At 44.5% G+C, this 19,744-nt stretch overlaps 1 protein-coding gene across 1 annotated transcript in view; it reads left to right on the top strand.

Moving 5' to 3' along the window:
* EDC3 (enhancer of mRNA decapping 3) overlaps positions 1-19,744 on the top strand; it is a 59,918-nt gene that overhangs the window by 21,434 nt on the left and 18,740 nt on the right. The window contains exon 4 of the mRNA XM_074964721.1: positions 10,258-10,593. Within this exon, the coding sequence (XP_074820822.1) occupies positions 10,258-10,593 (336 nt within the window). The remainder of the gene's footprint in view (positions 1-10,257; positions 10,594-19,744) is intronic.

The raw sequence follows: 19,744 nt of genomic DNA, 5'->3' as shown, positions 1-19,744 counted from the left end.
ATAATCCCTGGACATACACAAATCTTTAGCTCTCCTGGAACCCCTCCTCCTCCTGAGACCTTCCCTTCCCCCGTCCCCCGCACTGCTGATGGTTTTTTTATTTGACTCTCTCCTCCGGTTGTTATCTTTTAATGAAAGAATTGTGTTGGTTTGAAAGCAATCTTTATTCTATTAACTGAAAGCAAAAAGAGCCCTGCAAAGCAACATACAATTATGTTAAACCCACTTATTGCATTGTCTGCACCAATCACCTCCTACTATTACAAGCACTGCACTCCCAAGCAAAAATATTAGTGGCTTTCAGCTTCAGCTTGCTGCCTCAAGGCATTCCTGATCCTTATGGCCCCGCTCTGTGCTCCTCTAGTAGCCCTGATCTCTGGCTGTTCACACTTAGCCTCCAGGTGCTGAACCTCTGAGGTCCAGGCCTGAGCGAAGCTTCACCCTTCCCTTCACAAATATTATGGAGCATATAGCTCATGGTTATAAGTATAAGAACGTCATCATTGGCCAGCTCCAGCTTCCCATAGAAGCAATGCCAGCAGGCCTTTAAATGGCCAAAAGCACACTCAACAGTTATTCCGCACTTGCTCAGCCTGTTGTTGAACCACTCCTTGCTGCTGTCAAGCTGACCCATGTATGACTTCATAAGCCATGGCATTAAGGGATAGGCGGGGTCTCCCAGGATCACAATGGGCATTTCGACTTCCCCTACGGTCTGGGAAGAAAGTCCCTGCTTGCAGCTTCCTGAACAGGCCAGTGTTCGGAAAGATGCGTGCATCATGCACCTTTCCGGACCAACCTGCGTTAATGTCTGTGAAAAGCCCACAGTGATCCACAAGCGCATGGAGAACCATTGAGAAATACCCCTTCCGATTATTGTACTAGGTGGCCTGGTGCCAGAATTGGAATATGCATACCATCTATCGCCCCTCCGCAGTTAGGGAAGCGCATTTGTGCAAAGCCATCCACAGTGTCATGCATGTTGCCCAGAGTCAGGGTCTTTCAGAGCAGGATGCGATTAATGGCCCTGCACACTTCTGTCAACACGAGTCCAATGGTAGTCTTTCCCACTCCGAACTGATTAGCGACCTATCGGTAGCAGTCTGGGGTAGCCAGCTTCCACAGTGCAGTCACCACACGCTTCTCCAACATCAGGGCAGCTCTCATTCTCATGTCCTTGTGCCGCAGGGCTGGGGCGAGCTCATCACACAGTCCCATGAATGTGGCTTTCCTCATCCGAAAGTTCTGCAGCCACTGCTCGTCATCCCAGACATGCATGACTGTGTGATCCCACCACTCAGTGCTTGTTTCCTGAGCCCAAAAGCAGCGTTCCACTATGGTCAGCACATCTGTGAATACCACAAGCAATCTCGTGTCGTAGCTGCTACGTGTGGTGAGAACAACGTCACACTCCTCTTGCCTTTGCAGTTTAAGGAATAACTCTGCTGCCACTCATGACGTGTTAGTGAGAGTGAGCAGCATACTGGTCAACCGTTCGGGATCCATTCCTGCAGCCCGAAGAGGCAGGGCATGCAGTACACAAATGGTTGAAAGATGGTGCCAAACGTGGACGGAAGATTGCTGCGATGTGAAGCAATGCATCACGGGGCATTGGGACAGGACCCAGGATGCCCCGCAACCCCCTCTGCTTTCCCACAAGTCAGTGGCAGAAGAGAAAGAGGTGCTCTGTGGGATAGCTGCCCAGAGTGCACCACTCCGAATACCGCTGCAAGTGCCACAAGTGTGAACATGCTATTGCACGGGCAGCTGACAGTGTGAACACACAACAGCGGTTTCTCTTCAATGCTCTCTGAGTGGCGCTGTAACTCCCAGCGCTGTAACTTTGCCAGCGTAGATGTGCCCTTACTACAGACAAGATATACCACATCTATCACTTCCCCCATCCACAAGGCTTGTTATCCTGTCAAAGAAAGCTATTAGGTTGGTTTGACAGGATTTGTTCTTGACAAATCTATGCTGACTGTTACTTATCACCTTATTATCTTCTAAGTATTTGCAAATTGCTTAATTATTTGCTCCATTATCTTTCTGGGGTATTGAAGTTAAGCTGACTGGTCTGTAATTCTCCGGATTGTCCTTATTTCCCTTTTTATAGATTGGTGCTATATTTGCCCTTTTCCAGTCCTCTAGAAACTCTCCTGTCTTCCATGACTTTTGAGAGATAATCACTAATGGCTCAGATATCTTTTCAGTCAGTTCCATGAGTATTCTAGGATGTATTTCATCAGGCCCTGGTGACATGGTGATATGTTTAATAATCAGCCGCATTATCTCAGGATTGTGAGTGATCATGAGGCAGAACTTGCTGATAGGGTGGTCAGTATAATTGATGATCAAAGTATTTACCAAGAGGGAAATAACTTGATAAGTCAATTGAAACCAGTTGCAGTGGCACTTGACGGACTCCAAAGGAACACATCAATAATTGCTGCAGTGTGCAAAGTATAGCTGGGTCTCCTGATAAATGAAGGTGTTGCACCATGCAAAGTAAAAGTACAAAAGAGATTTCCTGAGGCATGGCCAACCTCCTTCATGCAAAATATGCAGGAAAGAAATTTGTCAGCTGAACAAGAAGAAATTGCAAGACAGTGGTTGCTCAGCAAAAATCCTGACTTTCTGCCATATTTACTTGCATTTAAAATAGAAGAATTGCTGTATCCAAAATCAATGTTTTCTTCCGCCATCAAGGAAAAAGCTTTCCCTTTAATATAGTGGGGAAAAATCTAAAGAATGCTGATTTTCCATCTGACTTCATAAAACTGGTAGTACAATTGCATGTGTCTCAAGTTGAGCAAGCATAGAACAAATCTTTTCAACTTTGGATACATCAATTCAAAACTGAGGAATCGGCTCAGGCTATCTGCTTCATCAAATTTGGTCTTCTGCTACAGAATGCTGTGTGGCCAAATGGACCTGGACTTGTAGTCTACAACTCTGCATGTTTCTGATTGCTTAATGCTTCAAAGCTACTGCTGTGGATTGTTGTCATTTTCATATAATCGAATGCTTTTGACTTTTGTTTACATAATATTGAAAATATGAAGTGAGTCATGACGTGCGACTTCCTTGGAAAAATATCCAACCAAAATGTATACAGACATCCTGACATTCAATATTATAACATACATTAGTATTACGCTCACTGCAGTTTTACTTTTTATTTGTACAACCCTGAATTAATCTCTTGATCTATTGCCAGGTAACCACAACTTGAATATGTAACTAAAACTAAGTGTAATGTGTGTGTGCATTAATGTAACAATTTTTAAACTGGAAAATGTCTTAAACTGGGACTAGCTGGTTTTTCCTGAGGTGGTAAAAGGCGAGATTTTACATGGTAAAAACCACCTCTGGAAAATACCATGCCACCCTTGTTTTCAGTTCTTCCTGTTTGTTCCCAGTACTCCTTGCATTTGGGTATAAACATTTGTCATCTTAATCCTGTCTAGTTTTTAAATGTTTCATTTGTTGGTACTTCCATCACGTCCCTTCCATAGTCTCTTAAATCTCACTTAATAAGTTTCCTGAATTTTCCTTAATTACATCCAACCACTCCAAGTTATATCCCCTTGGGCACCTCTCTGAAAGTCCTTCTTTGAACTTCCCAAATATAGATTTATCCAGCTGTAATCTGAGATCTGCTTTGCTTTGATCTCACTGACTGAAGCCTGTGTGGCAGTTGCACTAGTTTACAGCGCTTTGCTAGCCTTTTGGTAGCTCTGTAATTAGCAGAGTGCTTTAAACCCCTCCAATTAGTCTTTAAACACAAGAGACAGAAAACAGTTATTTTGGGTTTTTTTTCAGAGTATGTCACATCTTCTCTTACTGGTTTGACTTAAAACTGTCTGAAATCTTTGGAAACCAATGAAACATATGGCAGGCTTGAGTTTGAGAAATCTACAGGTATTGGATCTACAACTTTATTCAGTCATCTTCTCAGTCCCCCACAGTGTTGGTGGAGAGGTCTTGGACCCTCTGTATTAAATGTTTGTGAGTCCAGTGTATGACAACTTGGATTGTAAACAGGTCAAAACTCCTAACCTCTCTGAAATGTGTAGGTTTGGGGGATGTGTGAATCTGACAGCAGTGGGATGCAAGAGATGCAGGGGGTGGGGGGGCGATTAAGAAGTCCATGGAGGAATGCGCTGAGACGTTATCTGGAGCTTTCTCTCAGAAGGTATAGTGGCTGGGGTTAAAGCAGCTGCAACTGACCTTTCAATGACCTTTAGCGTGTTAAGTCAGGGACATAGTTCTCCCTTTACAGTGCTTGTGTGACAGCAATCAATAAGCAACAAATGGCAGTGTGGGTTATACAACAATGAGTTATGTGCAATGCTGGCACTGTGCTCATGCATGCTAGGGTTGGTAGTAAAAGCTCCCCGAGGGATCTTACAGGAAGGCAGCCAACCCACTGGAGACTTTATACTTGCTTGAGTGTTTATAATTGAAAGGTAAAGAAGTTTGGGAATTATTGTTTATCTTTTCCAAAGGAAGTGCTTTTTTTGTGTGTGTGTGTGCGCGCCATGGCAAACTCCCAAGTTGATGCCAAGCCACACATCTTTCACTTTAATAAGCTGAACAGACAGACACAGGAGGCTGGCTAGCAATGACTTTTCTGGTGTATTGGGAGAATGAATGGGCTGGGAGGGGAGAATTTGCTTGTGTGTGTGTGCGCGCGCGCACGTGTGACAAGAGTGAGAGAATTGTATGCTCATGAATGAGCTGGATTGAAAGCCCTGAACACGCTGTCTTCTGTTTATCCACAGAACAGGTATATCAAAGGCAACAGCGGTATATGAACCGCCATCAGTTAGGGATCTCGGGCACTACTGATCTGCATTAGATTCAATCCAGTGCCCTAGAGGGGAACAGCTCTGCATCCTATTAGTCTTCTGAGTTAACCATTTCCCTCACCTCATCTTTACTTTTTATTTCTTATACTCTCTCCTTGTTTTCTTTCTTTTCCCCTAGTCTGTGTGGTTTATTACCCTTTTGCTTTATTCAGGTCACAAACCATCCACAGAAAAGGCTCTGAACAACTCTGTGACTGGAGGTCCTGTAAAGACACAACTCTGATATGCTTTGGCGACCATGAATTATGCAAGTTTTGTTGTTGGGGTTGTAACGGACTCATTACACAAGAGCTAACTCTGGTGGTCAGCAGTATTTCAGAACTGGTGACCATCAGTGTGGATTAAAGGGCTGCCCTCCACAATTGTGTGTGTTTAATTTTGACGGGGCATGGTCTTGGCTCCCATTCAATATGTCTGCAGGGGAGCCTGGGGGAGCTTTCCCATCATTGTTCTCTCTACTTCTCTAATGCAGTTTTCTATTCTGTCAGCATTTACACTCCATTCACTTCAGTGCGCTCTATCCCCTGGAACCACCACATGGGGATGCTTCTATGTCCATGTTTGTTTTTCAGGGTAACTGAAGAGTAGAATGCCCTTGTTTTCAGAAGAGTCTGGCAATGAGTCTAAAAACACTCATTTGGTAACAGGAACAGACTGGATTGGAGTAACAGCTGACACTGACGTGAAAGGCAGACTTCTCTTGACACTGTTCAGCGTAGGCTCTGTGGCTTATTGAGCTAGGCTCTTCAGGAGTGCTGAAGGGAATCATTTGCCTAGTTTTGGGTCTTAATGCTTTCCTGGAAGCTCTCTGCAATGTTACTGTATTGATCTAAGCAGAGAGATTGGAAGTGAGGTGTAACTGAAACCTTTCCCTCCCCCACAAAATTATACAGAGAAATGACTGCTAAGGGGGTTGGCATGCACATTCTGTATGTTGCAGTTTCAGGTGCTGCAGTTCTTCTTGCTTGAATTCCTTATTTATTCCTGTTTCCTAATCTTTTGCATTTGCATGTCATCTGCCAATTTTTTTGATTCCTTTATCAGTGTGAAAAATATATTCCTCCTCTCTGTGTAGCTTCCTTAATGTAGAAAAATCTCTTGGTTCATCTCATTTTCATCTTCCAATTGCAGTAAGATGACAGCTTTAAAGGACACTATCAACTCGAAAGTCACACTTGTGTCTGAAAATCAACTGCCTGCTCTAGTTACAGATAATCTTGGATAGCTATACTGGAAAGAAATTGAGTAGAAAAATATCTTTTTTTTTTTTTTTTTTTGTACAGGTAACACTGTGTATAATCAATTTCAGTGTCCCTAGTGAGCACCTGTATACCATTATGCATCAATGCTGTGTGTTGTGTTTGTACAATTCCATTAAAAAAATCATATCCCTAACCAAAATGTCTATAACTGTACAAGAATTGTGTATAGGTCTGACCTTAGATTTTGCTGGAGCTGCCATATAAGTAATAGTATTATGTAATTAATCCTTTCCCTCTAGTGTGGCATACAATTTTTTATTTGCCCAAGATGAAGAGAACTTTTTTGACAAATTAATAAATTTCCATTAGTCTCCATCTGGACAGGCAAGTAGATTTTGTGCTTTAGCTGGTAAACTTTCGTGGCAAGTTTCCACAGCTGTGTGGCAGTGTCAGGCTAGAAGAAGTCTTGTGGGTGGGGCAAATGTGACTTAAGTGCTCTGATTTTATAGCAACCTTTTAACAATCATGCCGTTTCCACAATCACTTGTTCAGAATGGCTTTTATTTTACAAAGAAATAAATACATTTCATTTAAAAACAAAACAGGTTCTTCTCTGACAGTAAAATTCTCTTACATCATCGCCACTTTTGAATTTTTTAAAGACACAACCTATAATGGAAAAAAATAGTGCCCTTTTTTCCCTTGTTTGACTAATGAAGAAAATTCAAGGGTATCTGCTTGTTTTTTTTTTAATTTTAGAAATACCAGGCCTTGACTTTCCTGTGTTTGCTGGAGAGGTAGTGTGTTCAAAGGGATACTGGAAGTTGAGCAATTGTGGAGAAGAGCCTTTTAGTCAGAATGCTTAAAACTATTTGGTTTAACTCAAACATCTGACACATACTTAAGAGGAAAGTTTTGTGAAAGAGTCAGCATCCCTTTCAGTGGAGGGCTGGGAAAGCACTCTCACTCAGTCATTTAGACTAGTCCTCCAGCAAAAACAAGGAACACAAAGATTTCTAAAATAAAAAGTAAGCGAGAACCTGTCTCAGGGTATGTGCCTTTTTACATAAACAAAGGGCAAAATCAAATGATGCCTATCACCACTAGCACCCCCCAATAAGTCAGACTTGTTATTCAGTGAGCTCTGTTTGTTTTCTAGAGAAAACTGTTTAAGATTGCAAAGCCACAGACGCAGCTGTCTGGCGTGTGTCTCAGCAGAACTTTCTCTATCCAGAAAAGGAGTACGTGTGGCACCTTAGAGACTAACCAATTTATTTGAGCATAAGCTTTCGTGAGCTACAGCTCACTTCATCGGATGCTTATGCTCAAATAAATTGGTTAGTCTCTAAGGTGCCACAAGTACTCCTTTTCTTTTTGTGAATACAGACTAACACGGCTGCTACTCTGAAACCTTTCTTTATCCAGTGAGCCTATTGCCAGGGAGGGAAAGGGGATAGTTTGCTTTATGGCCATCTATCTTACTGGTAAGAAGTGGAGGCTATTCTGGGATTAGCCACTGGAGCTTAAATTGTAAACAGGTTGAGGCACTTACACAGATCTCTCCATAGATATTAACTTCGCCTTCTGAGTTTATGGATTCTGTTCATTGCTAGCTTGGCTAAAAATGGCTGGATGTTCTTAGCTGCTTCTGAGTAAATATAGCAGTTGACAGCTGTAGTGAATTAATGCACATGTAGAATCAGCCTAAAATTTGATGTTCTTCCTCTGCTAAACAGGAACCTGTACTTTTTAACGGAAGTGTTTAGTGCTATGGTAGGGGAGTGGGATTTCTGTGAAGGGAGTAGAGGATCCAACACACTGCACGCACAGTTCAAACTTTCTGCAGATTGACCTTGTCAGGTAGAGCTTGACAAAGTCTTTGATCCCAGGTGACTAATTTGTCTGTCCAGACAGAAAGAACTTGCCTAGACAAGTCTGGGGACAAGTAGCTTTGCAACAGCTCTCGAAAATTCTGCCAGTTCTATAAATCCTGTTACCTCTGTAACAGAATCATAGTTATTCGTAGCTTGTCTTGTATTTCCCGCTAGTTGCAAATGGGAATTGGGGTACAATAGGGTAATAGCCAACTTTATAATTGGCTATTTAAGGGTTAATATATTGTATATTTTCATAGCACTTCTCGCCCCAAAGGTTACAACAGCAGCTTACAAGATACAGTGATGTATGCACATACAGCACCCTTGAAATGTGGACACATTTGTCTTGGAAAGTAACAACCACCTCAGCAACTAGTATACTGCACAGCAGTATGCAAGGATGAAAACGGGTTGACTGAGGAAAGCGGGACAAAGCCCTCTTCTCTTAAAATGCCTTGGCATCCTTTGTGTCCACACAGACCAGACTGGAATTCCTGTTTTGTTTTTGGGGTTTTTTTTGTAAGTCTTTCTGAAAGCTCCCCTGCACTCGCGTTCTGTCAAGTTTTTAATGTTGCGGCTGGAGCATGTTTAGACTAATCTGTAAATGAAGGGATTTTAAATTCATAAACAGTGGAACCATAAATTTCATAACATGATGGAAGAAAATAATGGTGAGAATATGGCATTTTGGAAAGTGTTCCATGGAGTCTGATTGGTACAAGTGTACAATCTGGGGGCTGGACTTTGCCCACAAAGACCAGCACATACAAGTCCTATTAACAGTAATTATGGCACTTTGGGGTGCTTGTTCCAGTGGGTTGCAGTAGTTCTGTGAACTACCATTTCCAAGTGTCTCATACAGTGAATTTTTCTTCATACAAGAGCACATAGTGTCAATCAATCTTGTCATCTTGGATGTGGTTGCAGTGCTACTTCCAAATGGGAAGAGATTCCCAAAGCAGGACAGACAGTCTAGAAGGGAACTGGAATGAGCTACCACTAGCTTATTCAAATAAACAAGTAACTCTCCTGTGAGCAAGCCAGGTATGGTCTGTTTTTGCCACTTCCCTGCAAAGAAAGCACTGCTTTACAGATTAGTTAACCTCTGTAACTAATCGGCACTGGTGATGTCAGCATATCTCTTTGCCAACTTGGAATCCCATCTTGTCCCTATCAATTGATTATTTTCTGTTTCTGTAAGGACTCAGAGGGGTGGTAGCTGTGTTGAGCACCGGTAGCATGCTTAGAAATGTCCAAACATAAGATGCTCCTGTCTCATAGAGTGTGCAGTGAAGTAGTCTGTTCAATGAATAAGTGTGAGGCCATTGATGATAGGGGTTTAATGCAAATCTTTTTCCAGATCTGGAATTCTAGCTTCAAATCAGTCTGGTCACAGTGCAGGGGGGCAGTTGAAACTTTTGAGCTGAGGGTCACTGTACTTTCTCTTGCTGGAAACAGTGATAAAAATGAAGGGATGTCTTTTTGTGGGTGGGGCAGCAGGAGATAAAGGGGGAAATGAAATAGCAATCTGAGGTACTGTTTCAAGCTTTACAATGTAAATGCAGAGGATAACATTTTGTCTGCCGTTTTGAATACCTTACATACGACATACGGAAAGCCCCACTTTAAATGCTCTTTATGTGACTCATGCTGCCCATCAGCAGCTCAGTAATACTTCTTAACCCTTAACTTTTTCACTCTGTCCAGGCCAACTTTCCAGTTCAGCCATGTGGAGCCAGAAGCCTTTGATCAGATCAGAGATGAACACCCAAATTCCCTGTATTGGTGGCTACATTGCTTTCAAGGAGGCATGTAGTCACCAGCACAGGGAATTCTGAGGTACTTTTGTGATGGGAAGTCTTGGTGTTGCTCTGTGGGAAAGAATTTCTACCCACAGACATAAGGGATAACGGGGAGGCAACCCAGATGAGGCTTAAACGATTTTCAAGGGGCCGTACAATAAATGTATGCACACTACTGCTGCATAGCTTGATTTTTCCTTAGAACTGGGTGAATGGGAGCTTCTGCCTAGTCTCCAGTGGATTTTTGCTTACTGCACAACTTGCTATTGTTGGTAGTCTGTTTGTAAGAGGGAGTAGCAGGTCAGCAGGATTTGGAGGTGCACTAAAAGTGCTGTGTGGGAAAGCCAGCACAATGCCTGTCTACACCACCTGGCAACATGCACTTTTGCTAATCATTCAGTATCTTGAACACCCAACTTAGATAATTGTACGAAAGGAGGCATCTGAATGAATGTTTGTGCCACTTGTGACTTGGTTTCAACCTGTTTTATTTTTTGTTTAGGGTCATCCAGCAGCCGCCACCCAAACCAGGTGACTCCAAAGAAGAGTGGCCTGAAGAACGGTCAGATGAAGAGTAAAGACGATGAGTGTTTTGGAGATGACATTGAGGAAATCCCAGACACAGATTTTGATTTTGAAGGGAATCTGGCTCTTTTTGATAAGGCAGCAGTGTTTGAAGAGATTGACACTTATGAGAGGAGGAGTGGCACTCGCTCCAGGGGTACCCCCAACGAGAGGCCAGCTCGCTACCGGCATGACGAGAATATCCTGGAATCAGAGCCCGTCGTCTACAGACGGATCGTCGTACCCCAAAATACTAACAAGGAATTCTGCACTGGTATGCTGGTCCTTTTACTTCTGAGGATGCTTATTCCATGGCTCCTCCAGGAGATAACTGGGAAGTGTTCCCACAGGGGGCATCTGTCACCTTAGTGCAACAAGCATGGCTATTCATTTACAGAGACTTGGATCCATGCACTTTACCACAGTATTTACATTATAACCCTCTTTATCTGCCATGTTTCAGACATCAAAAGCATAAAGGTAAAAGGGGATAAGCTTACAGTAGGGAACAAGGCCAGGATTTGGAGAAAAGGAGTTACAGTGGAACAGAGTTGTCTTGTGAACTATCAGACTAGGTTCATGTGACTTGTGACAATTGGAACCAAGGCTTAGCTTTCAGTAGCGTGGAGAGCCTGTGTGGATTGACCCCTAACTCTCAAGAGGGTTTGTCTCAGGATTCAGTACATGTGACCATCTTGGCACTCTTGGTATGTTGCTTGTGATATGAGGCAGTACAGTTCATGAGCTTCTGATGTTCTGCCTGGGTTTGAATAGCATCTGCCAGTAAAGCTGCTAACATGCTTTATTGCTTAAAATTTGAAATCTAGTCAATTTAAAATGATGCGTTGAAAGTAGTTTCAGGTACTACATGTATTCCTGAATGTCCATGTCCAAATGTTGTAGTGTTAGAGTCATGCTCTTTTTTTAACCACTTTTGCCTGTTGCTGTGTGAAAGGTCCAGACGAACAGGAAACTGCATGTAGTGCTGTTAGGTGCACAAAACACATTTTGATAACTAGGGAGATACCTCCCTCCCCCCTCACGTCCTCCCCGTTCCGTTTAAAGTAATCTGAGCTATTACAAGAATGTAAAACTTGATTTTTTTTAAGCGGTGACTGTTCCTTTAACTTGAAGTTTTCATCATGTAAAATCCTGTTGACGAACCTATTAATTCCTTAAGCGGCCCAAACAGTGCATCTCAATACTACCTGCAGCACTCCTGCGCTTTCCGGTCCTGTGCAGAGGTTAATAGCACTGTTTAGTGCAAAGCATAGTATAAGCAGTTATTGTGCAAGTTTTCCCCAACTGTGTGAATGCACCCCTGCAATGCCAGTACCAATACCTTCCTAGCAGACAGCAAGCTGTCAGACTGAGGGGTTAGTGATGTATGGGTCAGTGAGTTATATTTGATTGTAGTAGTTGTGGAATCTAAATATAGAAAATGTTTGTGTTAGGCCATCTAGTCCATCTCCCTGAGGCACGTGTAGGATTGTTCCCTACTGCACAAAGCACTAGTAAGGGTTCAACTGGTTTTAAATACCGCAAGTGACGGTACTTCCAGCACTACCTCTGGGAACCAGTTCCTCAGGCTAAGAGATTTCACTATTGGGAAGCTTTCCTGATAATCTACCCGTATTTAGCGATAATTTCAACCCATTGCCACTCTTAGTTATACCCCCTTTTAATTATATTAAATAGTTTCTTTCCCTTTTTGAGTGTACACGCTTCAAACATGTGCGGACAGAGTCTTCTATACCCTTAATTGATGCTTAGCTAAATGATACATAGTTATAAACGTCTTAATCTTATTTCCTCTAACCTCCTAATCATTCTTGTAGTTCTTCCTCTAGTACATTGGTATTTTTCTGGTGACGTGTTTAGCAGAACTGAACACAATATTCAGAGCCACCTAGACTATTACTTTCCTGTTGTTTGCCATGCCTTTGGATTTGTGGCCCAAAATTTCATTGGCCTATCTTTGTTTTGCTATCGTGTTACCCTCCAGATAAACTCTGTCCCCCTGAGTCTGAGTATTTGTTTTTAGGGATATTCGGAGCAGGCCACCTTCTGCTTGCATGTAGGGAGTCAGTTGTTGGGGATGGAGAGATTACATGCAAGAGCAGTGTTAGGTGGGAGGTGCCATGGCCTGAATCACTTCTTGCTGCTGGGAATGAGTCTGCCAAACCTTATCTCTTTGTCTGCCTAATATAAACAAGTGGAGGATGGAGAGAATTTTCTCTTTGCCTGATCAAACTGCTGACACATCAGCTAGCCCTCACCTCTAGCATGAAACCAGTTAATCACAGAACTCAGTTTCAATCAACAAACTTGTGGTTTAAAAAAAAAAAAAAAAGCCTGAAATGAATGTGCTGGACCTCAGCCAAGAAATTGGATCAGAGTTTATTTTGGAGCTGTAACCTAATGTGAAAATTAAGCAGGGAGTGTGTATAAGAGACATATAATCTAAAGGCCTGAATTTGAAATTGACAAAGGTTGGATAAACAGTTATTCTAACATACAGAGCATCTAGTACAGGAGGTCCTTGTTTCTTGTTGTGCGGTTTATTTCCTTCCTTATTTCTACTAAGATGTGTACAAACAAGACTTGTATTTATATTTGTCCTGGTGACATCTTTTAATTCAACTAATGAGGTAAATCTCCCCATCTTTTCTAAGAATTGTATCTCCTAGAGGGCTATATCTTCATAACCTAATACTCAAGGGAGAAGGGGGGGTGGGTAAAAAGAGAGCAAAGCCAGAGTTTGGAAATGAAATCCTTTTCTCAACTTGGCACTCTCCTACCTCAGAACTGTTTTTGGCTCGTCAAGGGCTCAGTATATTAAACTAAGTAATGACTGAAAGGGGATCAGAGCAGTAAATTAGCTGCTCTTTTTGTTGCAGTGTGGGGCAGGGGAGAGGATAAGTGATTCTTGTCTGTATAGTTTCCATAACGCCTTAAAGTCTAGGATGAAAAGTAGTGTATAAAGCGAAGGGATGGCTCATTCTGCAGGGTCTTCCTAGCCTATATAGCTAACTTTCTGATGAGTCTTCCAGATGGAATTCTACCTTAGTGTTTTTTTTTTTTGTTTGTTTTTTTGCAAACAGTCACTATACAGTAGGAAATCAATCAGACATTGAATTCCCTGTTTGTGCTTACTAGGGCACATCTGCAGTCCCTTGGGGAGTGATAGAAAAGTTCCACTTCTCAGGGGTGGCAGGTTTGTAGAAATTTTGGTGGTGCCCAGAACCCGCCCCCACCTGCCTAGGGCTCTGGGAGGGAGTTTGGGTGGGGGGAGGAGGTCTGTGGGGCAGGCCTTGGGCTGGGGCAGGGGATTGGGGTGCAGGCTGTCGGAGGGAGTTTGGGTGCAGAAGGGGTGAGAGGTTGGGCTCTGGGAGGGAGTTTGGGTGGGGGGCGGGGTATGGGATGCAGGCTCTGGGATGGAGTTTGGTTGCTGGGTGCAGGCTCTGGACTGGGGCAGCAGGTGGGGGTGCAGGAGGGGGTGAGGGGCGCAGGCTCTGGGGCGGAGTTTGGGTATAGGCTCCTGGCTGGGGTGAGGGGTGCAGGCTCTGGGAGGGAGTTTGGGTGTGGGAGGGGGTGCAGGGGTGAGAGTTGTGGGGTGGGGCTGGGGATGAGGGGTTCATGATGCAGGAGGGGGCTCAGGGCTGGGGCGGAGGGTTAGGGTGCGGGTGCTGGGGAATGAGGGCTCTGGCTGGGATGAGGGGTTTAGGAGGGGCTCAGGGCTAAGGCAGAGGGTAGGGATGCGGGGGGGGGGGTGAGGGCTCTGTCTGGGGCTGGGGATGAGGGGTTTGGGGTGTTGGAGAGGTTCAGGGCTGGGGCAGAGAGTTGCGGTGCGGGGGGCGGGTGGAGGGCTCTGGCTGGGGTGGCAGGCTTTGGGGTGGGGCAGGGCTGGGTATGAGTTTGGGGTGCAGGCAGGCTGCCCCGGGGCTGGGGCCAGAAAGGAGGACTCCCCTCAGCCCTCTCCCCGCTGGCAGCAGTGAGCTCCGCCTACAATCCTACAATTCCCCTTCTCCCCCACCCAGCAGCACATTCATCCCACACCACTGTCTCTGCACGTGCTCCTAGGGCCCCTCTCAGGCCCAGGAAGCCCCCTTGCCTCCCCTGTGGTGGGTGCCGGGCAGGGGTGGGGGGGCTGCCATCACGTGCACCTACTCCCCTGCTGCTGCCCCTCACTGTAGCCTCACTGGGGTGGGGGGTAGGGCTGCCCCTTGCCCAGTGTGGGGCAGGAGCGGTGACTGCGGGCAGGGGGGCGCCCTGTGCTGGTGGAGGGTCCCACCGGAAAAAGGAAGGGTCCGAGGCAGAAGGGCAGGGTCAGGGCAGGGCAGGCTGGAGGGGGGCGCACTAGGACTCTGCAGCGCAGCTTGGAGCTGCAAGGGAGAGGCAGGGATGCTCCGGGACCCGGGGGAGGCATGCGTGAGCAGCAAGTGGGGGCCGGGAGACACTCGGGAGAGGAGCGGGGGGGCGGCAGGCGGGGCTGGGGGAGAGACCTGGCCTCAAACATTGCTGGAGCCGGGCCTCCGGGCCCTGAATATTGCTGGAGCCAGTAGCATAGCTAGGGGGGGAGCGGGACAGCGGCCGCTCTCCCACAGAGCAGAAGTGGCGCCTTTCAAATTTTTTGGTGCCTTTTTAATTTTTAGTCACCTGGCAGCTCTCCGGGTCTTCGGCGGTGGCTCAGGCGGAGTTGTATGGGCCCTTGGTGCCTGGGCTCCAGCCAGTGGCGTAGCCAGGTGGAGAAAACGGGGGGAGCGGAGATAAAAAAAGGCGCCACCCGCTTGGACTCACCCGGCGGCTCTCTGGGTCCTTCACTCGCTCCGGTCTTCGGCGGCATTTCAGTGGCGGGGGGTCCTTCAGTGCCGCTGAAGACCGGAGGGTCAACCCTCTTGATCTTTCTGCAAGAACGGTGGATTTAGTATCTTTGGCCTCTTCCCCCCCTCTCTCGGCACAGATACAGAGTGCTCTGTGGGTAATAACTAATTATCTATTTAAACGGTTGTGATTTCCTTCTGTTTAACTTGGTAACTTCCTTCTAACGATTAAAGGGTAGCAGCTGCTGGAGTAACAGGAAGGGAGGGAAGGTTCAGAGTGACAAGCCCCTCATTAGTGTTAATGGGACTGAAATCTATTATTTCTGGATATCTGTAACAAAGAGAACCCGAGTCGTCGTCATTTTCTCTCAGAAAGGCTCTGTCTGAACTCATTAGTGAATCTCTAGTTGGGAAAGCAAACTTTCTAGTTATACAGGAAACTGCTACTTTTTAGTCATTTCTTTAATCTAGTCCTGTCTGTCTTGGATACAGATTGCCTTGTGAGAGCTCACCATTGACTGACAGTGATTGGTCTGTCTGATGAATGTAATAAGAACACAGTCACAGTTGCTGTGTTGATTGACAAGTAGTTAATGTCCAGCTCTTGCCATGCCTGAAGCCGGGAAGCTCAGCCATTTGGGTGTGAATCCCTGCAGGCTCCTGCCTCTTACTCTGACACGTGGCCCAGGAAATAACTTGAAGTTTTTTGAAGTGGTATCATCACCGCAAAGATCAGGGGACTGGACAGCTGTGTGATGGCACTAATTCCTCAGAAGAAACTCTAGGTCTGTCAGTGCATTTTATTGCCCATTAAATAAGTTCATCTATATAATGGGGGTGGTTAAGCACTGGAATAAATTGCCTAGGGAAGTTGTGGAATCTCCATCATTGGAGATCTTTAAGAGCAGGTTAGACAAACACCTGTCAGGAATGGTCTAGAATAGATAATACTTAGTCCTGCCATGAGTGCAGGGGACTGGATTAGATGACCTCTCGAGGTCCCTTTCAGTCCTATGGTTCTGTAATGAACACAAGGCTGGACAAATCCATTTGTAGCAAAGCAACCCAGTGGACTACTAGGAAGTATTGTTTGGTAGCCCAACTATTATTATAGTCAACTGTATGTTTCAGATAAATAGTCTTAAATCGACCCATGACTCCTAGATCTTTTATTGCCTTTGATTCAAAATCCAATACCCCGAAGGCTAGATGAAAGTGGCTGATGTTCCATTGTCAGTCCTGGTCTCTCTCCCACGGTTATGCTCACCTATCTTTTTTAAAAGGTTAATTCTATTAGCCTGTCTCACTAAAGGACAGGAGGATGCTCTGAATCTAGCAACCTTCACCCAACAGAGAGGAGCTTTTGAGATTGTTAGGGCCCAGCTCTCCAAACACTGTTCTCTTAGGGACTTGCAATATTTTATTCACTGGTTGTTCCCTGACCATTCATGTTCTGCTGAGTTTCTTCTTCATTTCTGCCCTCTTTGATTAGACAGCAGGTGAAATGAACAGATTGGGTTTTCTCCTTTGTCTCCTAAGTGACCATCTCTGTAGACTTTGGTTAAAGTAATTGTTTTGAAATGCAAAATACCCTGGCAGCTGTTTGCCTCCTGTATCTCATAAATTGTTGAAGTGAGACCTAAAGGCGGTCAGATTGGCATCTGAGGTCAGAGGAGAAGATGATGGACTTCCTGGGTTCTTCCACCTCCACTCCCAAAACAAAGATGGTCAGTCTTGCAGAAAGAACACCAAGCATGGACATGGGTGTCATTTTGTGATTGTTAGCGTGAAAATCTGATTCAGTTCAATTCAAGGGGACTTTTTTGGCATGACAAGCTATACTAATATGACCAAAGTATAAGAAAAACACTGACTGTTAGAGGCGGCTGTGCTGTGTTTTATTATAACTTGTGCTTTTATAGAGGCAGTAGGATTTCTGGGGGGGGGACCAAGAATGATAGTGGTGAAGAGGTAGTATATTTTCTTGTAAGCTCTTCAGAAATGTAGCAGGAGCATTAGAGTGGAGAAGGCAGACTGCAAAACTGGGTCTGTTCCAGAGGAAAAACGAACACTGAAGCTAGTACAGTGCTTATCATGTCTTCGATCATCACTTATTTGAATCCATCCCTGGGGCTCTGCATGTGAATTACCCCCCAAATATATAATTAGCATTCACTCCTTCTGTCTGGCTTCTGTTGATCTTCCTCCTTTTGTTCCCCATTATACAATACTTAAAAAGAAAAGTTAAGTGTTGACAACAACAAAAATCTTGACTGCCTAGATGCCCTATTTATGAGAACAACAGGGGAGCAATTTGCGTGCTTTCTATCACACCTGCCCATCTGGAGAACTGAAGTGCACCAAGAATTTGAAGACCACTGTCATGTCCCCCCTCCTTAATCTGTTCTTTTCCAAATTTAATGTACCCAGTTCCTTCAGCCTTTGCTCATATGGCTTGAATTCCATCCCTTTGATCATCTTTGTCACTTACTTCTGGATTCTTTCCAGTTTCTCTATATCCTTTGTATACAGCGGCAGCCTAAAATTGGACACAATACTCCAGCTGAGGCCTAACCAGCATTGAATAGAATGGTACTATCACCTCTGTTAATGCAACCCAAAATTGCATTTGCTTTTTTTTTTTGCAACAGCGTCACATTAGCTATCCTCCAGTCACCTGATAAAGAGGCTGATTTGAGTGATAGGTTATATACCACAGTTAGCTCTGCAGTTTCATATCTGAGTTCCTTAAGAACTCTTGGGTGAATACCATCTGGTCCTAGTGACTTATTGCTGTTTAATTTATCAATTTGTTACAAAACCTCCTCTGTCAACACCTCAATCTGGCAAAGTTCCTCAGATCTGTCACCTAAAAAGAATGGCTTAGGTGTGGGAATCCCCCTCACATCCTCTGTGAGGATGAAGACAGATGCAAAGAATTCCTTTAGCTTCTCCGCAATGGCCTTGTCTTCCTGAGTGCTCCTTTAGCACCTCAATTGTCTAGTGGTCCCATTGATTTCTTTGTCAGGTGTCCTGCTTCTGATGTAGTTAAAAATGTTTTTGCTGTTAGTTTTTATGTAGAATTTAAGCTTTAATCTGTAGAAGAATTAAGGGGTTTTTTTTTTAGTTAAGGTTCTGAATCAAGTGTAAACCAATGTAGTACTGTCTTCCTGAGTCTACAGACAGATGTCTTAAGAGCCTCTGTCCCTGTTCATAGCTTTACCAGCAGCAGAATGAAATACAGACTCTGGTCAGTTTCACGTTTGCTACTCACAATCCTTGTGTCCTACATGAAACTGACAAGAATTATACAGATTTGGTAAAGCTGCTCCTGCTTAGGAAAGCTGAGCAGCAACAGAGGTGGAAACTGAAGCTATTCATGGCGGTGGAGGAGCTAAAAGTAGAAGCTCTGGAGAAGGAATAGAACAAGACAAAATGCGCTCTCCGTTGCAGTTGTCAGAGGCTCTGGAAAGGGGCAGAGAATTAGAGAATTTCCCTGTGCACCCCTGGCTGCAGCCAAAAGGCTGTGGATTCGGGGGTGGGGAAGAGACAGCTTGTCTTTTGTTTTCCAAGAGCTAGACTCTAGAGGGTGTGTGTGAAACTTCATATGTCAGACCTCTACTAGCCAGAGGCCTGTACAAAAGGTAAGGCCCATGAACAGCACTCTGGTAGCAATCCCATCACCCGCCGCCCTTCTCAGCAGTTGAGTAGTAGAGGTTGGGTAGTAGGACTTCTCATCTGGACATTGCTCCTGGACCTTGTTTTTTAAAGCCACCATCCTCATTTCTTGTATGTACTTCTGATTAGTGAGCTTAGCCCTTTGGGTAGTGAATGTCAGGTTTTTTCCAGCCCTGTGTATCCTTTGCATATGCTGTGTGGTATAGTAATTGATTTGAATGGGTAACTTGTTCATAGGTCTGTGCCCAGTATGGAGTGTACTTTAGAAATTATTTCTACATTCCTTGGGTTAATGAGGATTTAGTGCTGCTGTGCATGTTAAGGAATAGTTAATTATATCTGCCTTTTTTTCATGGGCAGCTATAAAATATATATTAATATTAAGGCCTAAGCTGACCTATTTTATTATCTTGATCGCTGAACAATAAAGATCCACCTTCCAACCCAAACATAATTAAGCTTGGCTGGAGTTCAGTTCTGGTTACAGTAGTGTTATTGTTTGTGGGTTTACACGCTATCTCCTTGATTGCTTTCCTCCGGAGTTTGTTTATCTCCATCAGCTTGTTTTAGATAAACCAGTCTGACTGGTTGGACCTTGCGTGAGTGCTAAGAAGGGAAATTTTCTTGGTGCTTGCACGCTCCGAGAAAGAGCAATTAGGACAAAGTGTAATACTGGTTCAGGCCTTGCTGTTTGCATGCTATGATGCTGTGTAATCTTACCATACCTTTCTGTCAGCTCCAAGTAATGTCCCTTGCATTAACGCATTAAGGGTATGTCTACACAACAATAAAAACCCCAAAGCACTGAGTCTCAGTCCCACTTCAGTTGACTCAGGCTTATGGAGCTCGGGCTGGAGAGCTAAAAATTGCAGTGTAGATGCCAGGCTGGAGCCCAGGCTCTGAGAACTGTCCCCCTTGGAGGAT

The sequence above is a fragment of the Natator depressus genome, chromosome 10, assembly GCF_965152275.1.
Source record: "Natator depressus isolate rNatDep1 chromosome 10, rNatDep2.hap1, whole genome shotgun sequence".
Classification (NCBI taxonomy): domain Eukaryota; kingdom Metazoa; phylum Chordata; order Testudines; family Cheloniidae; genus Natator; species Natator depressus.
This window is presented reverse-complemented; position numbering and strand designations above follow the sequence as displayed.